The sequence below is a fragment of the Podarcis liolepis genome, assembly GCF_965112155.1.
Source record: "Podarcis liolepis genome assembly, chromosome: 2".
Classification (NCBI taxonomy): Eukaryota; Metazoa; Chordata; class Lepidosauria; order Squamata; family Lacertidae; genus Podarcis; species Podarcis liolepis.
In genome coordinates this window covers 115,770,879-115,791,492 of record NC_139555.1, presented here as the reverse complement: position 1 = coordinate 115,791,492, position 20,614 = coordinate 115,770,879, and the positions used below count along the sequence as shown (strand labels likewise).

At 45.3% G+C, this 20,614-nt stretch overlaps 2 protein-coding genes and 1 long non-coding RNA gene across 7 annotated transcripts in view; 1 reads left to right on the top strand and 2 right to left on the bottom strand.

The window, feature by feature from the left end:
* LOC310702089 overlaps positions 1-19,215 on the top strand; it is a 164,446-nt gene extending 145,231 nt beyond the window's left edge. For both annotated transcript variants that reach the window (XR_014523217.1, XR_014523218.1), the window contains one exon: positions 17,384-19,215. This is a non-coding gene — a long non-coding RNA (uncharacterized lncRNA). The remainder of the gene's footprint in view (positions 1-17,383) is intronic.
* LOC310701075 (uncharacterized protein) overlaps positions 1-20,614 on the bottom strand; it is an 89,421-nt gene that overhangs the window by 26,181 nt on the left and 42,626 nt on the right. The window lies entirely within an intron of this gene.
* Positions 393-20,614, bottom strand: part of LOC310701640 (uncharacterized protein) — a 32,958-nt gene continuing 12,736 nt past the window's right edge. The window contains exon 2 of the mRNA XM_083492858.1: positions 393-3,113. Coding sequence (XP_083348984.1) covers positions 1,642-3,075 — 1,434 coding nt within the window. The 5' untranslated portion in view covers positions 3,076-3,113 and the 3' untranslated portion in view covers positions 393-1,641. The remainder of the gene's footprint in view (positions 3,114-20,614) is intronic.

Below are 20,614 nucleotides of genomic sequence, written 5' to 3'. Positions count from 1 at the left end.
TGGAATCGGTTATCTGTCACATGAGAAACAAGGCCTGATTCCCGCCCCCACCCCTTAATCCTCTCTAGCTATTTAATGATCCATCAACCCAGATGGAACTAAAAATATTCCTAGTTCCCCGAATTCCTCTCAAAACTATCCCAAGGTGGTGTCAACCATAAATTTTCTCTACTATTTTGAACACATCAGATGAATTGATTCAAATCAATATTCATAAGCATGGAAATGAAAATGCTCCCCTAAGTTTCCTTGGTTGTCCACTTCCAATCTCAGCTCTTGGCAGACTGTTTCTGAACTGGGAGGCATTGGCTGGTTCCTGTCACCTGACAGCTGGAGGTTTCCAGAGAGAGAGAGTGCAGAGTGCTGAGGAACCAGATGCTTGCTATATGCAATTTGGAGACAAAGAATCCTTTATTTTCAGTCAGATTCAGAACTATTTCCTGTCTTCTTACCTATGAATTACATTTCTGTTCCACACTCCCCTCATCAAGCCCACCACAAGATATATTGCTTTCACGCACACAGCAACCCTGCGAGGGAGGTTTCGCATAAAGATGGTGACCAGCTTTAAGTTGCCCAATCGGCTTCACGACTGAGGAGGGATTTGAATTGTCCCTGGCATTTGTGGACCTAGATCCTTGGACTCCAGCTCCCATGAGCCACAGCCAGCGTGGCCAATGGCTAAAGAAGACGTGAGTTGCAATTTCACATCATCTGGAGGGGCCACAGGTTACCCAACAGGTCCGTTTTCAGCGCCTTGACCTTCTCCTGGTGCAGCTGCCCTTGGAACTCCTGGTACTGGATGTGCTTCGATTTGTAGTGTCTCTGCAGGTTGGCCTTCCTCAAATCTATCTTCCTCTTCTTGTGGACACATTGATTGTGTCCAGAAACAGACAATTAGGCAGACGGAGCTGTACTAATATGGGAGTCCTATGCTGCCTATAGCCAGCCCTGGTCAGCAAAGTGTCTGCAGCTCTTTGAGCCATTGAAGTTTCTGAGCTCTTTTCAAAGGAAGCCACAGGTAAAGTGTGCTAAAGTAACTCCTACGCAATGTGGCACCAGACTGCTTTCTTTTTTTGTAATTATCTGTTTGTTTTAAATTCTATAACTTAAATTCTCTTGATGCTTGTTTTTTTTGAGAAGGGCCTCTTACAGTCACAAAGAATTGATTTTCAGTGCAGCTCCATAACACTGATTGCGCCCTCACACTGCCCCTTTTGGTGTGGGGATTTGGATCCATTAAAGGAGCAGACGGGGAAAGGTTAAGCAGAATCCCACCCACCCGCTGCGCCACCCTTAGGTGTGCTCAGCCTTCACCTGCTTCATGACTCCACCCTGCATGAGAAAGAAGGATGGAGCTCCAGGAAACAGGAAGTGGTCCTTCAACCAGCCAGGACATCTCATCATCACAGACAGATCCAGTCTCCTGCTGTGGAGTCAAGAGTGGCCCTGGGATGGCAGAGAGAGGAGGGGAAGGGGCCAGGGACAGAAGGAATGGCAGGGCTTCAGATGCTCCCTTGGACCCCTCCCCTGACACCAAGGGGAGCTCCTCTTCTGGGGCTGAAAGCATTGGCGTGGTTTGATTTTATCAGTATTGCAGGGAAGCATAAAAGGAAAGGTAAAGAACACGTATACGGTTTATTAAAGTATCTGTGATTTTTCCCCTGTGTGAGTTCGTTGATGTCTTCTAAGTGCTCCACTTTCACTGAAGCTCTTTCCACATTCAATACATTTAAATGGTTTCTCCCCTGTGTGAGTTCGTTGGTGTATTCTAAGTGATCCACTTAGACTGTAGCTCTTTCCACATTCAATACATTTAAATGGTTTCTCCACTGTATGAGTTCGTTGGTGTCTTCTAAGTGATCCACTTTGACTGTAGCTCTTTCCACATTCAATACATTTAAATAGTTTCTCCCCTGTATGAGTTCGTTGGTGCATTCTAAGTGCTCCGCTTATGCTAAAACTCTTTCCACATTCAATACATCTAAATGGTTTCTCCCCTGTGTGAGTTCGTTGGTGTATTCTAAGTGATCCACTATCCCTGAAGCTCTTTCTACACTCAAAACATTCAAATGGTTTCTCCCCTCTGTGAGTTCGTTGGTGTCTTCTAAGTGCTCCACTTTCACTGAAGCTCTTTCCACATTCAATACATTCAAATGGTTTCTCTCCGGTGTGAATTCTTTGGTGTATTCTAAGTTTTCCACTATACCTGAAGTTATTTCCACATTCAATACATTCAAATGGTTTCTCCCCTGTATGAGTTCGTTGGTGTCTTCTAAGTGTATCATTTCGACTGAAGCTCTTTCCACATTCAACACATTTAAATGGTTTCTCCCCTGTATGAGTTCGTTGGTGTATTCTAAGTGATCCACTATCACTGAAGCTGTTTCCACATTCAATACATTTAAATGGTTTCTTCCCTGTGTGAGTTTGTTGGTGTATTCTAAGTGATCCACTAACACTGAAGCTCTTTCCACACTCAAAACATTCAAATGGTTTCTCCCCTGTGTGAGTTTGTTGGTGTCTTCTGAGTGCTACACTTTCACTGAAGCTCTTTCCACACTCAAAACATTCAAATGGTTTCTCCCCTGTGTGAATTCTTTGGTGTATTCTAAGATATCCACTTCGACTGAAGCTCTTTCCACATGCCGTACATTCAAATAGTTTCTCCCCTGTATGAGTTTGTTGGTGTCTTCTAAGTGCTCCACTTTCACTGAAGCTCTTTCCACACTCAAAACATTCAAATGGTTTCTCCCCTGTGTGAGTTCTTTGGTGTATTCTAAGTGCTACACTTTGACTGAAGCTCTTTCCACATGCCGTACATTCAAATATTTTCTCCCCTGTATGAGTTCGTTGGTGTCTTCTAAGTGCTCCACTTTCACTGAAGCTCTTTCCACATTCAATACATTTAAATGGTTTCTCCCCTGTATGAGTTCGTTGGTGTATTCTAAGTGTATCATTTCGACTAAAGCTCTTTTCACATTCAATACATTCAAATAGTTTCTCTCCTTTGCGACTTTTTTGTTGTATCCTCAATTTCTTTGTTTTCCCCCATAAATTCACATGTGGCTCCATAGAATTCTGACTTTCATCTTCCTCACCTGTTTGGGAGTCTGGGAGGAAAGAGAATCCTGTTAGACTTTCAAGAAAGACAAAAAGGGAACTGAACACATGTCAATCCCAATCTGTACCTTCTCTCATTTTAACACCTTCATTCTCCACTATCCTCTCTATGTTCCAAATTTTACGAAAGCTGACGAGATAGTGGCAAGAGCAACACATGATCACTCCATTCAAACTTAATAAAGCACCATCGTTTTATAATACAGATCTATGGTGGAATTGTCTTATTAGACACATCTATTTTTTCTTTCTGAAGTGAAGAAATGATATCAGGCTCAAGTAACAGTGTCTCCATTGTGAAATAAATAAAACTTAAGTGCTACATGTAACTGTAAAAATATTGCAATATATTGGAACCTAAGAAGAGCCTGCTGGATCAGGCAAAGGCCCACCTAGTCCAGCATCCTCTTCTCACAGAGGCCAACTAGATGCCTGTGGGAAACCGGCAAGCAGGATTGGAGCACAAGAGTCTTCTCTGCCTTCATGTGCTTTCCAGACACTAGTATTAAGAAGCGTTATTGCCTAGACTGCGAGGGCAGAGCAGAGACGTCAGTCTTATCCTTTTCTTCAAGCTATCCATGTTGCTGGCCGTCACTGTCTCCTCTAGGATAGATTCCATAGATGAACTACGCTTCTGTTTATTCATCTTTTGCAGCCCTTAAAGGCAGATGAATGTATTATGGCTTAAGCTTTTGTGGGCTGCAGTCTGACAAAGAGGACTCTTGACCAGGAAAGCTGGTGCCACTATAAACCTCTGAGTCTCTTTGTTGGCTTTGTGTACTTATTTTGAAATTTGCACCAAGGTTGTACCACAGTATCTCCATGGAAGCTTAGGGACGGACAAAATTACAGAGTGTCAGCTCTGTGAATCTCAAGCCTCTCGTGCCTCCGCTGACAGAGCCTGAGAATGCAAGAGATGGGATTCAGTTGGAATGTGAAGCAGGGGAGGAGCAGCCAAGCTGCAGCAGGAGGAAAGAACAAAGAGCAGGAAGAGGGGGTGCCGGGGGGGGGGGCACAGACTGTTATCTCCGGTTTGAGCTCTGACACAGAGACCCCAGAAATAGTCTGTCCAAAAAATCGTAGGCTCAAGAGAATCTGCGAGAAGAGGGGGAAAGAAAGCGAAGTGGGGGCTTCTTGGCTGGAGGACTCGGCAACTGCAAGCTGGGATGAACAGGCTGAAGACTGAGCTCCACGATGATTTGTGAGTTTGAGCAATAAACCTGAGATAATTCCTACTGGAGTTGTATGTCTGTGCGGGAGAACCAAGCCATTACACAGGGGCGCTATAAATTATAATCCCACTCCCTCCCTCCCTCTCACACACAACCCCAGTCTGTAAGATTGGCAAGTTTACACAATTTGCTTATAATACCATCCGCTCTTTGACTTTATATGCCCAATCCTAAGTGTAGAGCCTCCAGCCACAGGAATCGTGTATCATGATAACTGGTCCTTTGTCCCTGAACCCTACCAGACTGGGAAGGTGCATGCATTTATTGTGTTTTGGTGCTGGTGGAATGTATCATTCTGACCCTGTCTATAAAAAATAAGAGTAACAGAAACAATTTAAATACATTCATCATAAATAATTATGGGAAGCATATCCATTCCCCTTCACCCATTTTTCAGGATTGGTGTGCAACATCATTATCATCAATTATTCCCACCGTGGAAATAACACCTAAGATTTCAAAGCCTGGAGGAAGAAAATCTGCTCCCACTACTTTAGGAAAAGGATTCAAGAAACAAAGAGCTGCTTCGGAGAAGGCCTCACCCCTTCCTTCTTCCTGTCAGGAACTTCCTTCCATTTGTCTCCTCTCCATCTTTTCCTCTTTCTCCCTCCGCCATCCATCTATCCCTGTCCCCATCTCCTCTCCCCTGGAACTCACCAGATTTCTCCAAGGGTCCTGGGAGGGAATGCTCAGAGGTTGTGGGGAGGGATGCGGGAGAGAGCCTGACCAGGTCAACCGTCCATCTTCCTCCTTCCATCCTGGCCAGGGTTGCAGGTTCAGTCTCAGCTGGGTTTGCAGGTTCAGCTTCCTGAGGAGCACAGAATCCAGAGCAAGTTGCAGCTTCCTGGGAGGGAGGGAAGAAGAAGAAGCCAAGGGAGTCTCAGAGCCCCTGCAGGGATTCCTCTGCCCAAGACATTCTGCTGCCCCTGGAGAAGCCCCAATTGGGCACCCCCTAGCGGAAAAAAATGCTAATTGTATCCTTAAATTCTTCAGAGCACAAGGGGGTTTCTTCATTCCCGCAGCTCCAAAATTATACAAGGCCAAAACTTTGGCACAACTCCTCTATGGTTCTTTTTGGGCCCACCTTCCTCTGCTTTCTCCCCCCTTGAGAGAGTTCAATCTAGACTTCTTAGAGCTCTCCTCCAAGTCCCCAGATGTGTCTCAAACGCATGGGTTAGATTGGAAACGGGGATGATGAGAGTGGAGGCTAGCATCCGCCTAATATCAACCTACAAGTGGCTGACATTGAACCTGCTCCCCCGAGGGATAGCCCCATTGATCCTCTGTGACCAATTCCAGTCGGCCTGCAGACTGCAGTCCTGAACACCCTCCGGAAACTGGGTTTTGCCCCTCAAGCCCTTCTAAGTCTGGGCTTGGGCCAGGCAAAAGCTACGGTCAGGCAAAGAATATTAGACACTGAGAGACAGCAGGACTGTGCAAGGTGCCCCGACTATAGAATTGGAGAAATCGAGAGATATATAGCCGCACCAGCAGCATATCTCTTCTTTCTCGTATCTAGGGATGCAAGAAGGGCCTTTACACTCGCCAGAAGCTCGGCTCTTCCCTCGCCGGTCCTGGATGAAGCCTTCAGAAGGGTCCCGTATGCTCAGAGACTTTGCACCTGTCCATTGGGAGAGATAGGAAGCCCAGAACACTTGTTCTTTAAATGTCCCTTTTATGAAGAGGCACGTAGTAAGAGCATGGATCCCCTACTGGTGAGGCTAGCCGACCTCCCGCAAAAGCAAAAATTTGACCTTTTGCTGTTAGGCAAAGATCAAAAGATGACCTGGATGGTCGCAAGATTCTGTGCACATTTTTGTAGGCGCACACCATCGCTCAACTCAAAATAGTCCGACATGAAAAGCCCCAAACACGGTTCCATGGGTGACTCTGAGACAACTCCCTGGGACAGTTTATTGTTATACATTGTTTCTAAATTTAGCGTTGAACATTGTTTTAATTTTCTGTTTTAACCATATTTGCACAGCAGTTTCTATTGTTGTGAGTGTCCTCTATTTAAGAGGCTTCTACTCTGCAGTCTCTTATAGTTGTTTTAACTGCGAGTCTTTTAGTTCTTATGCTCTTACAGTTGTTTTAACTGTGTGACTTTGTTTGTTTTTAGTTCTTATCTGTTTTAATTATCAGTTTTTTTATCCATCCATTATCCGTGTTTAATCTTGTATTTTATTTAGATGTTTTATCCTATGCGTTTCCATGTCCTAATTTGCTCTAACAATTATTGGTTTAAAAAATCCTAACTGCTATTTTATCTATATGCTTTTTTAATCCTGGTCTGTGACAATAATAAAGTTCATTCACAAGCAGGCACCCCCTTCCCAAGAGCCTCCACCCATTTTCAAACACCTTTGCCAATTCCTTTCACCTGCCTCTCCCACCTCCCTTCCTAAGGCTGGCATGGTACGCACATTAGTGGCCTGAGAGGAGATCCCTTGGAACTTAAGAGTTAATCTGCAAAGGACTGCTCTGAACACATGGGTGGCCCTTGCATGGAGAAGAAGGAAGCCCCTTGCTTGCATCAGGACCCCCTGGGAGGGGCAGTGGATCCGCCCACTTGCCCCTCTGCCCTCGCTGCCTCCTCCTCTGCCCTCCTGCCCTGCAAACACCCTTTACTCTTGTTCCTCAGGGAAGAGAGGCAGCTGATGGAAAGAGCCTTCAATCCCATCCGTTTCCTCCTCTGCTCCCCCTCCTGTCCTTTTGGGAAACAGGAGCTTTGGTCAGGAGTAAACAACTTAGATGGCAAGTTCGCAAGATAAGCACTTTAGAGCACTGCTTACTCCTACTATGTGTGTGTCTGTGTGTGTTTGGACATAGAGGACAACATACATGTTTACACCAAGTGATTCCTTAAAGAGGGCAATTCTTTAAAACTGAAGGCCATTTCTACAAAATGGAAGACTTCCGATGGCAGCCTTTTACAAGGAAATTTTTGATGTTTTTTATTTTGTTGGAAGCTACCCAGATGGGCAGAGGCAACCCAGTCAGATAGGCAGGATGCAAGTAATAATAATCGGCGGTTTGCATCCCTGCGATGGGGTGAGTTCCGTTGCTCGGTCCCTGCTCCTGCCAACCTAGCAGTTCGAAAGCACATCAAAGTGCAAGTAGATAAATAGGTACCGCTTTGGCAGGAAGGTAAACAGCATTTCCGTGCGCTGCTCTGGTTCGCAAGAAGCGGTTTAGTCATGCTGGCCACATGTCCTGGAAGGTGTATGACGGCTCCCTCGGCCAATAAAGCGAGATGAGCGCTGCAACCCCAGAGTTGGTGACGACTGGACCTAATGGTCAGGGGTCCCTTTACCTTTTTAAGCCTGTCCTGCTACGCATGCTGATCAGAGACTCTGTCCAAACAACCCCTTCGAACGCAACAGGGCTTCCTATTTTTACTGCTATCAGTGGGATCAGTCAAACCACGAAGCCACTGATCAACCAGAGTTTCCTGTTTTGACCAAGCACAGTTTGAAGTTAGATTGCCAGCTATCTGCCAATCACCCATTCCCACCACCCTTCTGAGTAATACCCCTCCCCACCTTCTCACTATATAGAAGGATATGGCAACTTCTGTTTCAGTGTATCTGAAGTGTGCATGCACACGAAAGCTCATACCAAGAACTAACTTAGTTGGTCTTTAAGGTGCTACTGGAAGGAATTTTTTTATTATGACTAGCTAATTTCAATTTTGCCTTCCTCAGTCTTTTACAATACTGTCTTCAACGTTTTTATTATCATTAATTCATTTCCATATGCCACACTTCTGAAGAATCCTCCTTTCCTCTGCATTCTCAAAACTGTCACCCACTTCAGCCCTCAGTCTTCATCTCAAAACTCTGCTGCCTTACTGAGGAAGGTGGAAATAAAACAATTAATGAAACAGGCTTAAGTTTGTCTCACTTATTCACATGCAGACAGAAGAGGCCAGCTTTGACAGCTTGGGGAAAGATCAGATGCGTTCTCCAGGGAGTAAATCTATCAGTTATTTTATTAGCCGTCACTGATCAACAGAGCCTCCATGTGTAGGCACAGTGTACCTTGATTTGGGGCAGGCAAAAGAAGCCATTTTCTTGCTAAATGAATCTGATGGACATCATTGCCACAAGATGCGGTGATGGTGGTGGCAAAGAGAGCTTTAGAAGCCGACCAATTCAAGGAGGGCGATAGGTTTATCAATGGCACTGGCAGAGGAAGGGGGATCAGGGGGGCTGCAGTGTGAGAGGGGCACCTCCCTGCTGCACTGCTCTTCCTCCCCCCCCGCCTCCCCTTCCCTCTCCGCCGTGGGGAGGACCGTCGAAATGGGCTGGGCTCCCTGCTGAGGGACAGGGAGAGGGGCGGCAGACTCAGTGACCGCCCCGGGAGGCAAAAGCCCCAACGACGCCGCTGATCATGGGACGACTATATGCATCGTCCACCGCGAAGCAGCAGCTGCCTTGGACCCCTCATTCTGCCCCTTGAGCTCAGGACTGAAGGGAGCAGCTCCCCAGGGTCTCCGGCAGGGTCCGTGCCAGCCTGAGCCAGAGATGTTTGCCCCTGTGCCCTCCTGCAGATGCCCTGCCCCTCAGCTGCGCCCCTTCCCCTTCCTGCCCGGTTGGGGGGCGCCCTGCAGCCTCTGGCTGGACTCCGGGCCTGATCCTGCCAGGCGCACGTGCTCTCCTCCTCCTGCACCTCGGACTCCTCGCTCCGTCCCTGCACCGGAATCCGGCTCCTCTCCGGGGAAACTCGCCAGGCCACGGGCCGCTGCTCCTCCGCTCTCCTCGGCGGGGGACAGGAAAGTGCAGCCGCTCTCGAGTCCCCCTGGCTGGCCCCGTTTCCTGCATCTCTGGGCATAGGAGCTCGCTGGCTGTGGGTTGGGCCCTGGGAGGCTGCGAGGCTGGATGCGCCCCCTTGCAAGGCGAGGGCTGCGAGACCGCCCTGCTGCTTCCTCTGCCCTCGAATTTGCAGCCCGCTGCTTCTGATCCTGGAGGTTCTGTTCTTAGCTGTCGGGGCAAATGGATTAGCCCTATGAGATCTGGTCCATTCCTAGCTCTGGAGTAGCAGGGAACAAGCTTTTTGCATCCTTCTCTAGGGAAGTTCACACGCCGCCATCTGTGTCCCCGTGTACACAAATCACTGAGCTGTCTTAACTTGGTCGGTAGAGCGTGAGGTGCTTTATCTCAAGGTTGTGAGTTCGAGTCCCATGTAAGAAAAAGCGGAAATAAAGGGTAATGTTACCTTGAAATTGTGTACAAAATAGTCCGACGGTTTTTAGAGAAACCCAAAAACTTCCCCTTTCTATACCCTTTTGTTGTCATCAAGCAGTTGGTCCCTTACCTTTCCCGCCCCGACCTGGCCACAGTGATCCATGCGACAGTCACCTCCAGGCTAGACTACTGTAATTCGCTCTACGCGGGGCTGCCCTTGAAGCTGTCCCAGAAACTCCAGCGGGTGCAGAATGCTGCAGCCAGGCTCCTCACGGGGTCTCTGCCATGGGATCATATTCACACAGTACTTTTCAAGCTGCACTGGCTCCTGGTGGAGAACAGGGTCAGATCTAAGGTGCTGCTTTTGACCTAAATAGCTCTTCACGGCCTAGGACCCTCGTACCTATGGGACTGCCTCTCCCGGTATGCTCCACGGAGAGCCTCAAGGTCCATAAATAGCAAGTCCCAGGCCCAAAGGAAGTTAGATTAGCTTCAAGCAGAGCCAGGGCCTTTTCAACTCTGCTTCCGGCCTGGTGGAACGCTCTGCCTCATGAGACCAGGGTCCTGAAAGATCTGATTTCTTTCCACAGGGCATGTAAGACAGAGTTGTTCTACCTGGCCTTTGGCTTGGAGCCAATTTGATTCCCTCCCTCCCTCTCTTTCTTTTTTCTTTTCCTTTCTCTTCCTGCGATGAGGCTACATTTTAATATTTTAATGTTTCAATATTTTAATGTTGTATTTTAATTTTGCTTTTAAGTTGTAATCATTCAACTTGTTTTTATTATTGCTTGTAAGCCGTTCTGAGCCCGGCCTTGGCTGGGGAGGGCGGGGCATAAATAAAAATTATTATTATTATTATTATTATTATTAATTTATACCCTGCCCATCTGGCTGAGTTTCCCCAGCCACTCTGGGCGGCTCCCAATCAAGTGTTAAAAACAGTACAGCATTAAATATTTAAAACTTCCCTAAACAGGGCTGCCTTCAGATGTCTTTTAAAGATAGGATAGCTGCTTATTACCTTCACATCTGAAGGGCGGGTGTTTCACAGGGTGGGGGCCACTATCGAGAAGGCCCTCTGTCTGGTTCCCTGTAACCTCACTTCTCGCAATGAGGGAACCGCCAGAAGGCCATCGGCACTGGATCTCAGTGTCCGGGCTGAACGATGGGGGTGGAGATGCTCCTTCAGGTATACAGGACCGAGGCCGTTTAAGGCTTTAAAGGTCAGCACCAACACTTTGAAGTGTCCTCAGAAACGTACTGGGAGCCAATGCAGATCTCTCAGGACCGGTGTTATGTGGTCCTGGCAGCAACTAAATGTTAATAAGCAGAAACCTGTGCAGAAACAGAGACAATACTGCTGATGTGAAAGAAAAACGTTTCATAAGAAACTATTGTATAAGAGAATTCAAGGGAGAACGTGCCCATGTTTGAATAAGCAGAAGATTGTACAGTGGTACCTCGTGTTACATATGCTTCAGGTTGCAGACTCCTCTTCTATTCTCCTCAGTTATATGATTATGAAAGCAAAGCTCTTTTGAATAGCAAGAGTCTGGCCACTGTATAGTCTGTAAAAAGGAACTATCACCTAAAATAGCTATTTGGCTTCCTAGCTATAAGCTACTCTGTTACTTTGGATATCATAAAAATTCACAGACAGACAGACTTTAATGTTGTATACAGTGTAGGGCTGGGGAATTGAGAGGTGGGGAGAGTGAGCGGGGGGAGGGGTAGTACACTTTCATTATTTTACGAAGTTCATACGCAAGGTGTTTGTGTCAGTGTGACATGGGTAGCTTCTCTTCCTTTTCATTTATTAGTTTTCATTGGCAGTGAGAAAGATCGGGGGCCCAGGGCACAGTTGGTAGCCTTCAGTTGACAGCAGTAAAGGTGGTGGAGGCTGAACCATTTTAAGGAACAGATTGTTGTAATTCTTGGAAAGGGATGGAAAAGAGCACAGCTACATCGTGGTTTGGTCCTTCAAGTAAAGGTAAAGGGATCCCTGACCATTAGGTCCAGTTGCGGACAACTCTGGGGTTGTGGCGCTCATCTCGCTTTACTCGCCGAGGGAGCCGTTTACCTTCCCCCCAGAGCAGTACCTATTTATCTACTTGCACTTTGATGTTCTTTCGAACTGCTAGGTTGGCAGGAGCAGGGACCGAGCAACGGGAGCTCACCCCGTCACGGGGATTCAGACCACCGACCTTCTGATCGGCAAGCCCTAGGCTCTGTGGTTTTTTTTTTTATATATAAATTTTTTATTCAGTTTTCAAACATAAAACACATCTTAAACACACAAATACATCAACATTATACATAAAAAAGAAAAGAAAAGAAAAAGAAAACAAAGCTTTTCATATCTTTTTTGTATAACTTGTTGGACTTCCTCACATCTCCCTTACCCTGCGTTCTTGGCAGTAAAAATTATCAGCAAATTGTTACCTTGTGTCATACCTTATTTTGTATTTCTCAGATGTTATGTTTCTTAACTTAAAGTAATTTTTATCAATTAATTATAACTTAAGTTTACCATAAATTTACTGGAACAATATTTTTCTAGATCGCGCAATTTCTTAAGATTCATACAACTTAAACTGTTTTTGTAAGTAGTCCTTAAACTTTTTCCAGTCCTCTTCCATTGTTTCTTGTCCCAAATCTCGGATCCTGCCAGTCATTTCCGCCAGTTCCATGTAGTCCATCAATTGCATCTGCCATTCTTCCAGTGTGGGCAAATCTTGTGTCTTCCAATACTTTGCAATAAGTATCCATGCTGCTGTAGTCGCATACATAAAGAAAGTTCTATCTTTTTTTAACACTTTCTGGCCGACAATGCCCAAGAGGAAGGCCTCTGGTTTCTTAGTGAAGGTATATTTAAATACCTTTTTTAACTCATTATAGATCATTTCCCAGAAAGCCTTCACTCTTGGACAGGTCCACCAGAGGTGAAAGAATGTTCCTTCAGCCTCCTTACATTTCCAACACTTGTTATCAGACAGGTGATATATTTTTGCTAGCTTGACTGGAGTCATGTACCACCTATATATCATTTTCATAATGTTCTCCTTCAAGGCATTACATGCCGTGAATTTTATTCCGGTGGTCCATAACCTTTCCCAGTCCTCAAACATGATGTTATGCCCAATATCCTGAGCCCATTTTATCATGGCTGATTTAACTGTCTCATCCTGAGTATTCCATTTAAGCAGCAAGTTATACATTCTCGAAAGTACCTTAGTCTTTGGTTCTAACAGTTCTGTCTCTAATTTCGATTTTTCCACCTGGAATCCTATCTTTTTATGCAAATTAAAAACCTCTTTAATTTGAGCGTAATGTAACCAATCTCGCACCTTACTGTTTAATTTCTCCAAGCTCTGCAACCTCCATTTTTCTCCAGTTTTTTCTATTATTTCCCAATATTTCGGCCAACTGGCCTCCATATTAGGTCTTTTCCGGGCCTTACCCTCCATTGGTGATAACCATCTCGGAGTTTTATTTTCCAATAAGTCTTTGTATTTTGTCCAGACAATAAATATTGCTTTTCTGACAATATGGTTTTTGAACCCTTTGTGAACCTTTGCCTTGTCGTACCACAAATATGCATGCCATCCAAAAGCATTATTTAACCCTTCCAGATCTAGGACATCAGTGTTCTCAAGAAGTAACCAATCTTTCATCCAGCAGAAAGCCGCAGCTTCATAATATAACCTTAAGTCCGGCAGGGCAAACCCCCCCTCTTTCTTTTGCATCAGTTAGTATTTTAAATTTTATTCGGGGCTTTTTGCTCTGCCAGACAAATTTAGAAATATCTTTCTGCCACTTTCCAAAACATTCCACTCTGTCCACAATCTGTAGGGTTTGAAACAAAAACAACATCTTTGGCAATACATTCATCTTTATAGCTGCAATTCGACCCAACAAGGAAACTTTCAATCTTGACCAAGTTTCTAGATCCTTTTTAATATCTGACCAACATTTTTCATAATTGTCCTTGTATAAGTTCAAGTTTTTAGCAGTCAAATTAACCCCTAGGTATTTCACTTTTTTAACCACATTTAACTCTGTTTCTTTCTGAAACCTTTCTGTTTCCAAAGGTGTCAATTTTCCCCCCAAAACCTTCGTTTTTTGCTTGTTCAATTTAAATCCCGCCACCCGACCAAACTCATAAATCAGTTCTAAAACTCTTTTCGTACTAGATTCTGGCTCCTGTAATGTTAAAACCAAATCATCTGCAAACGCTTTTAATTTGTATTGTTTCGCTCCGACCTGTATTCCTTGCACCAACCGGTCCTCCCTAATCATGTTCAAGAGTACCTCCAGGACTGAAATAAATAACAGAGGGGATATAGGGCAACCTTGTCGTGTTCCCTTTTCAATTTTGAACTCTTCTGTCACCACATTATTAACTATCAATTTAGCTTTTTGCTCTGAATAGATTGCTTCTATTCCATTTTCAAACCCCCGTCCCACTCCCATCCCTTCAAGATTTTTCTTCATAAACTTCCAAGAAATATTGTCAAAGGCCTTCTCAGCGTCGGCGCTCATCGGCAGCAGCCGCGCGGCTTCGCTTCCGCAGAAAGAGCGATGAACTCACAGCACCGCTCCCCCTTCCGCGTTCCGAAGCCCCTTACGGGGTTCCTTCTCCGTTTCTGGGGGGGCTTCTGGTGCCCGCCGAGTCCCACGGCCACAGGCTCACTCTACCTGTGGTTTTTCTTGATGGGTCCCCGCTTTGCCGCAGCAGGCGACCCTTTTCTGTGGAGCTCCCCTTCACAGCGCGAAGAGGACCGCCATTGTTGTTTTGCGCCGCCTCCGGAAGTCCTAGGCTCTGTGGTTTAACACACAGCGCAACCCGTGTCCCTTCAAGTACTTGTTGAAGTACTTGTTGAAGTACCCTTCAAGTACTTGTTGTTAAAGTTGTTCCATGGAATTCCTGATCTGGACCTTGTGTGGAAATGAATTCTCTCCATCACAAAAATAAGTTTTGAAGCCTTACTGCAGAACAGTCTTAAACAGTCTAACAATAAGATAAGCATGATAAAGTAGCACGTTGCAAACAATGTTCAGTCCTTTATGTAATTCAGTCAGCTTTCCTATTCCTGGTCCCAGAGGGAGATCTTAAGCTTCTTCAACATTGCATGACTTATTTGCAACTGCTGCTGCTGCTTCTCCTAGCCATCTCCAGCAAGCACCCACTGACTTCGCAAGTTTAAGCTTCCTTCCATGACAGCTCTGCAGCTTATGCCTCCAGTGACTAGTTATGAGGAAAGATCCAGCCTCCTCTGAGGCTTTTGTCAGAGTGGAACCTCTTGCCTAAGTCTAAGAGAAACTTCCCTTTATAGTATTCTTATTACAATGCATTCAAGCACAGCATTATATGTACATTAAACTTATAGCACTTGTTCCCTTCCAAGTAACAATGACACTTACAAACAGGTTGTCACTTTCTTTTATTATGTCTGCTTCGTTTGCCAGAATGTTCTCTCTCTTTTCCCTCAAATGCTCCAGGCATTTATTTTATTTTTTATAACAGAGGAAATGATGCCCAATTCTTAGTGCTCAACCTGGCTTTAAGATTAGCAGTCACACCCTCACAAAAAGCTATGAAAGGATTTTGTTAGCAAGATTCAAGGTGAATTCCTGCCATATTTTCCAGGGCTGCTTCTTCCTTGAAAACCAAAATTTTAAAAGATGATGCTGTTAAGGTGCTACACTCAATATGCCAGCAACTTTGTAAAACTCAGCAGTGGCCAGAGGATTGGAGAAAGTCAGTCTGCATCCCAATCCCAAAGAAGGGCACTGACAAAGAATGCTCCAACTACCGCACAATTGCACTCATTTCACACGCTAGCAAGGTTATGCTTAAAATTCTACAAGGCAGGCTTAAGCAGTATGTGGACTGAGAACTCCCAGGAGTGCAAGCTGGATTTCGAAGGGGCAGAGGAACCAGAAACAAATTGCAAACATGCTGGATTATGGAGAAAGAGAGTTCATGAAAAACATCTACTTCTGCTTCATTGACTATGCAAAAGCATTTGACTGTGTCGACCACAGTAAACTATGGCAAGTTATTAAAGAAATGGGAGTGCCTGATCACCTCATCTGTCTCCTGAGTGTTATGGAAAAATCTAGGTGTAAGGCTGTTCAGTCAAACCAGCTTGTTGGGAAGAGCCCGCAGGTCCCTTGCGGAATAAAGGAAGGAATCCAGCCACCAACTGGAGCAAATAGCTGTAGACCAAAGTTTATTGCGCAACAGGTTCAAAGAGGAATTTTGAACCCCGAGCATGGGGTGACAAAGACTTTTAAAACTTCCCCACGATATCCCAGAATACTGTTTCTAGAGCATCACTGCTGTATCATTGTTACAACACTGACATGTCACAAAAGGGGAGGGGTAGACAGGGGTTACACTAGTTTAACCTTGGCAAACATGTCCAGAGAAGTCCTTGGTACAAGATTAGCATAAGTAGACATGTCAGGGCAAGACTCAGGCATAAGATTAGCATAGGCCAACACCTCTGAAGTCCCATCACCCAAAGTACAATAGAACTTCCTTTGCATGTCTGGCCCCTTGGCAAGTTTGGTGATGGGATTAGGCTTTCCTTGGCCCAGCTCAGCAATTCTCACCCCTGGACACTTCCTGGAGTCCTTTTTCAAGGGGGGAAATAGGTTATTTTTAAAGCTAGGTAACTTCCCTGAGCTGTCAAGTTGAAAGGATACATTCAGGCATAATATTTGTAACATTTAACAACTTTAAAGATGTGCTCGCTCCCCCCCCCCCCAAATTTCCATAACATGAGAAATCTCTATGTGGGACAAGAAGCTACAGTTAGAACTGGATATGGAACAACTGATTGGTTCAAAATTGGGAAAGAGTATGACAAGGCTGTATATTGTCTCCCAGCTTATTTAATTTATATGCGGAATTCAACATGCGAAAGGCTGGAGTGGGTGAATCCCAAGCCAGAATTAAGATTGCTGGAAGAAATATCAACAACCTCAGTTATGCAGATGCCACAACCTTGATGGCAGAAAGTGAGGAGGAATTAAAGAACCTCTTAATGAGAGTGAAAAAGGAGAGCGCAAAATTTGGTCTGAAGCTCGTCATCATAAAAACGAAGATCATGGCCATTGGACCCATCACCTCCTGGCAAATAGAAGGGGAAGAAATGGAGGCAGTGAGAGATTTTACTTTCTTGGGCTCCATAATCACTGCAGATGGTGACAGCAGCCACAAAATTAAAAAGTACCTGCTTCTTGGGGGAAAAGCAATGACAAACCTAGGCAGCATCTTAAAAAGCAGAGACATCACCTTGCCAACAAAGGTCCGTATAGTAAAAGCTATGGTTTTCCCAGTAGTGATGTATGGAAGTGAGAGCTGGACCATAAAGAAGGCTGATCGCCAAAGAATTGATGCTTTTGAATTATGGTGCTGGAGGAGACTCTTGAAAGTCCCATGGACTTCAAGAAGATCAAACCTCTCCATTCTGAAGGAAATCAGGCCTGGGTGCTCAGTGGAAGGACAGATCGTGCAGCTGAGGCTCCAATACTTTGGCCACCTCATGAGAAGAGAAGACTCCCTGGAAAAGACCCCCCTGATGTTGGGAAAGATGGAGGGCACAAGGAGAAGGGGATGACAGAGGACGAGATGATTGGGCAGTGTCCTCAAAGCTACGAACATGAGTTTGACCAAGCTGTGGGAGGCAGTGGAAGACAGGAGTGCCTGGCGTGCTCTGGTCCATGGGGTCATGAAGAATCGGACACAAATAAACGACTAAACAACAACAGACTTGCCAAATGAACCTTATATTGGCCTGTTTGACAAGACCAGCTGCCATGCTTGAGTTGTTGTTTTTTTTGGGAGGGAGGCTTAAGCATCATTTTGGGAGGCAGCAAACGGTGAGCTTTAAGAACTGTGGAGTCTGTTATCTGTCACATGAGAAACAAGGCCTGATTCCCGCCCCTGCCCCTTAATCCTCTCTAGCTATTTGTTGATCCATCAACCCTGATGGAGCTAATAATATTCCTAGTTCCCCGAATTCCTGTCAAAACTGTCCCAAGGTGGTGTCAACCATAAATTTTCCCTACTATTTTGAAGACATCTGACAAATTGATTCAAATCAACATTCATAAGCTCTTGGCAGACTGTTTCTGAACTGGGAGGCATTGGCTGGTTCCTGTCACCTGACAGCTGGAGGTTTCCAGAGAGAGAGTGCAGAGTGCTGAGGAACCAGATGCTGAAACTTCAGCTAGAGTTCAACAACACAGGTGCTTGCTATATGCAATTTGGAGACAAAGAATCTTTTATTTTCAGTCAGATTCAGAACTATTTCCTGTCTTCTTACCTATGAATTACATTTCTGTTCCACACTCCCCTCATGAAGCCCACCACAAGATATATTGCTTTCACGCACACAGCAACCCTGCGAGGGAGGTTTCGCAGAAAGATGGTGACCAGCTTTAAGTCACCCAATCGACTTCACGACTGAGGAGGGATTTGAATTGTCCCAGGCATTTGTGGACCTAGATCCTTGAACTCCAGCTCCCATGAGCCCCAGCCAGCGTGGCCAACGGCTAAAGAAGACGTGAGTTGCAATTTCACATCATCTGGATGGGCCACAGGTTACCCAACAGGTCTGTTTTCAGCGCCTTGACCTTCTCCTGGCGCAGCTGCCCTTGGAACTCCCTTGTACTGAATGTGCTTCGTCCTGTGGTGCCTCTGCAGGTGGGCCTTCTTCAGGACAGAGAGGGCCTCACCACAAATGAGGCACACGGGCATGCCTTTCAGCTCCACAAAGAAATAGTCGTGTGTCCATCTTTTTTGAAAATGCGGCACTCCAAATCTATCTTCCTCTTCTTGTGGAAACATTGATTGTGTCCAGAAACAGACAATTAGGCAGATGGAGCTGTTCTAATATGGGAGTCCTATGCTGCCTATAGCCAGCCTTGGTCAGTAATGTGTCTGCAGCTCTTTGAGCCATTGAAGTTTCTGAGCTCTTCTCAAAGGCAGCCCCAGGTAGAGTGTGTTAAAGTAACTCCTACGCAATGTGGCACCAGACTGCTTTCTTTTTTTGTAATTATCTGTTTGTTTTAAATTCTATAGCTTAAATTCTCTTGATGGTTGTTTTTTAAAGAAGGGCCTCTTACGGTCACAAAGCAATGATTTTCGGTGCAGCTCCATAACATTGATTGCGTCCTCACACTGCCCCTTTTTGTGTGGGGATTTGGATCCAGAAAAGGAGCAGACAGGGAAAGGTTAAGCAGAATCCCACCCACCCGCTGCACCACCCTTAGGTGTGCTCAGCCTTTACCTGCTTCATGACTCCACCTTGCATGAAAAGGCAGGATGGAGCTGCAGGAAACAGGAAGTGGTCCTTCAACCGGCCACGACATCTCACCATCACAGACAGATACAGTCTCCTGCTGTGGATTAAGGAGTGGCCCAGGGATGGCAGAGACAGGAGGGGAAGGGCCCAGGGGAAGGGGAAGCGACAGAAGGGATGGCAGGGCTCCAGATGCTCCCTTGGACACCTCCCTTGACACCAAGGGGAGCTCCTCTTCTGGGGCTGAAAGCATTGGCGTGGTTTGATTTTGTCAGTATTGCAAGGAAGCATAGAAGGAAAGGTAAAAAACACCTAAGCGGTTTATTAAAGTTTATTAAAGTATCTGTGGATTTTCCCCTGTGTGAGATTGTTGGTGTCTTCTATGTTTCCCACTTTCACTGAAGCTCTTTCCACATTCAATACATTTAAATGATTTCTCCCCTGTGTGAGTTCGTTGGTGTACTCTAAGTGTTCCACTTTTGCTGAAACTCTTTCCACAGTCAAAACATTCAAATCGTTTCTCCCCCGTATGAGTTCGTTGATGTAGTCTAGGTTTTCCACTTTCACGGAAGCTCTTTCCACATTCTGTAAATTCAAATAGTTTCTCTCCTTTTTGAGTTTGTTGTTGTATCCTCAATTTCTTTGTTCTTTCGCATAAATTCACATGTGGCTCCATAGAATTCTGACTTTCATCTTCCTCACGTGTTTGGGAGCCTGGGAGGAAAGAGAATCCTGGTAGACTTTCAAGAAAGACAAAAAGGGAACTGAACACCTGTCAATCCCAATCTGCACCTTCTCTCGTTGTAACACCTTCATTCTCCACTATCCTCTCTAGGTTCCAAATTTTACGAAAGCTGATGAGATAGTGGCAAGAGCAACACATGATCACTTCATTCAAACTTAATAAAGCACCATCGTTTTATAATACAGATCTATGGTGGAACTGGCTTATTAGACACATCTATTTTTTCTTTCTGAAGTGAAGAAATGATCTCAGGCTCAAGTAAGGGTATTTCCCTTGTGAAATAAATAAAACTTAAGTGCTACATGTAACTGTAAAAATATTGCAATATATTGGAACCTAAGAAGAGCCTTCTGGATCAGGCAAAGGCCCACCTAGTCCAGCATCCTCTTCTCACAGAGGCCAACCAGATGCCTGTGGGAAACCGGCAAGCAGGACTGGAGCACAAGAGTCTTCTCTGCCTTCCTGTGCTTTCCAGAAACTAGTATCAAGAAGCATTATTGCCTAGGACCGCGAGGGCAGAGCAGAGACATGTCTTATCCTTCTTTTCAAGCTATCCATATTGCTGGTTGTCACTGTCTCCTGTAGGATGGATTCCATAGATGAAGTATGCTTCTGTTTATTCATCTTTTGCAGCCCTTAAAAGCTGATAAATGTATTATGGCTTAAGCTTTTGTGGGGTGCAGTCTGACAAAGTGAACTCTTGACTAGGAAAGCTGGTGCCTGTATAAACATCTGAGTCTCTTTGTTGGCTTTGTGTACTTATTTTGAAATTTGCACCAAGGTTGTACCACAGTATCTCCATGGAAGCTTAGGGACGGATAAAATTACAGGGTGTCAGCTCTGTGAATCTCAAGCCTCTCGTGCCTCCGCTGGCAGAGCCTGAGAACGCAAGAGATGTGATTCGGTTGGAATGTGAAGCAGGGGAGGAGCAGCCAAGCTGCACCAGAAGCAAAGAACAAAGAGCAGGAAGAGGGGGTGTCCGGGGGGGCACAGACCGTTAGCTCCAGT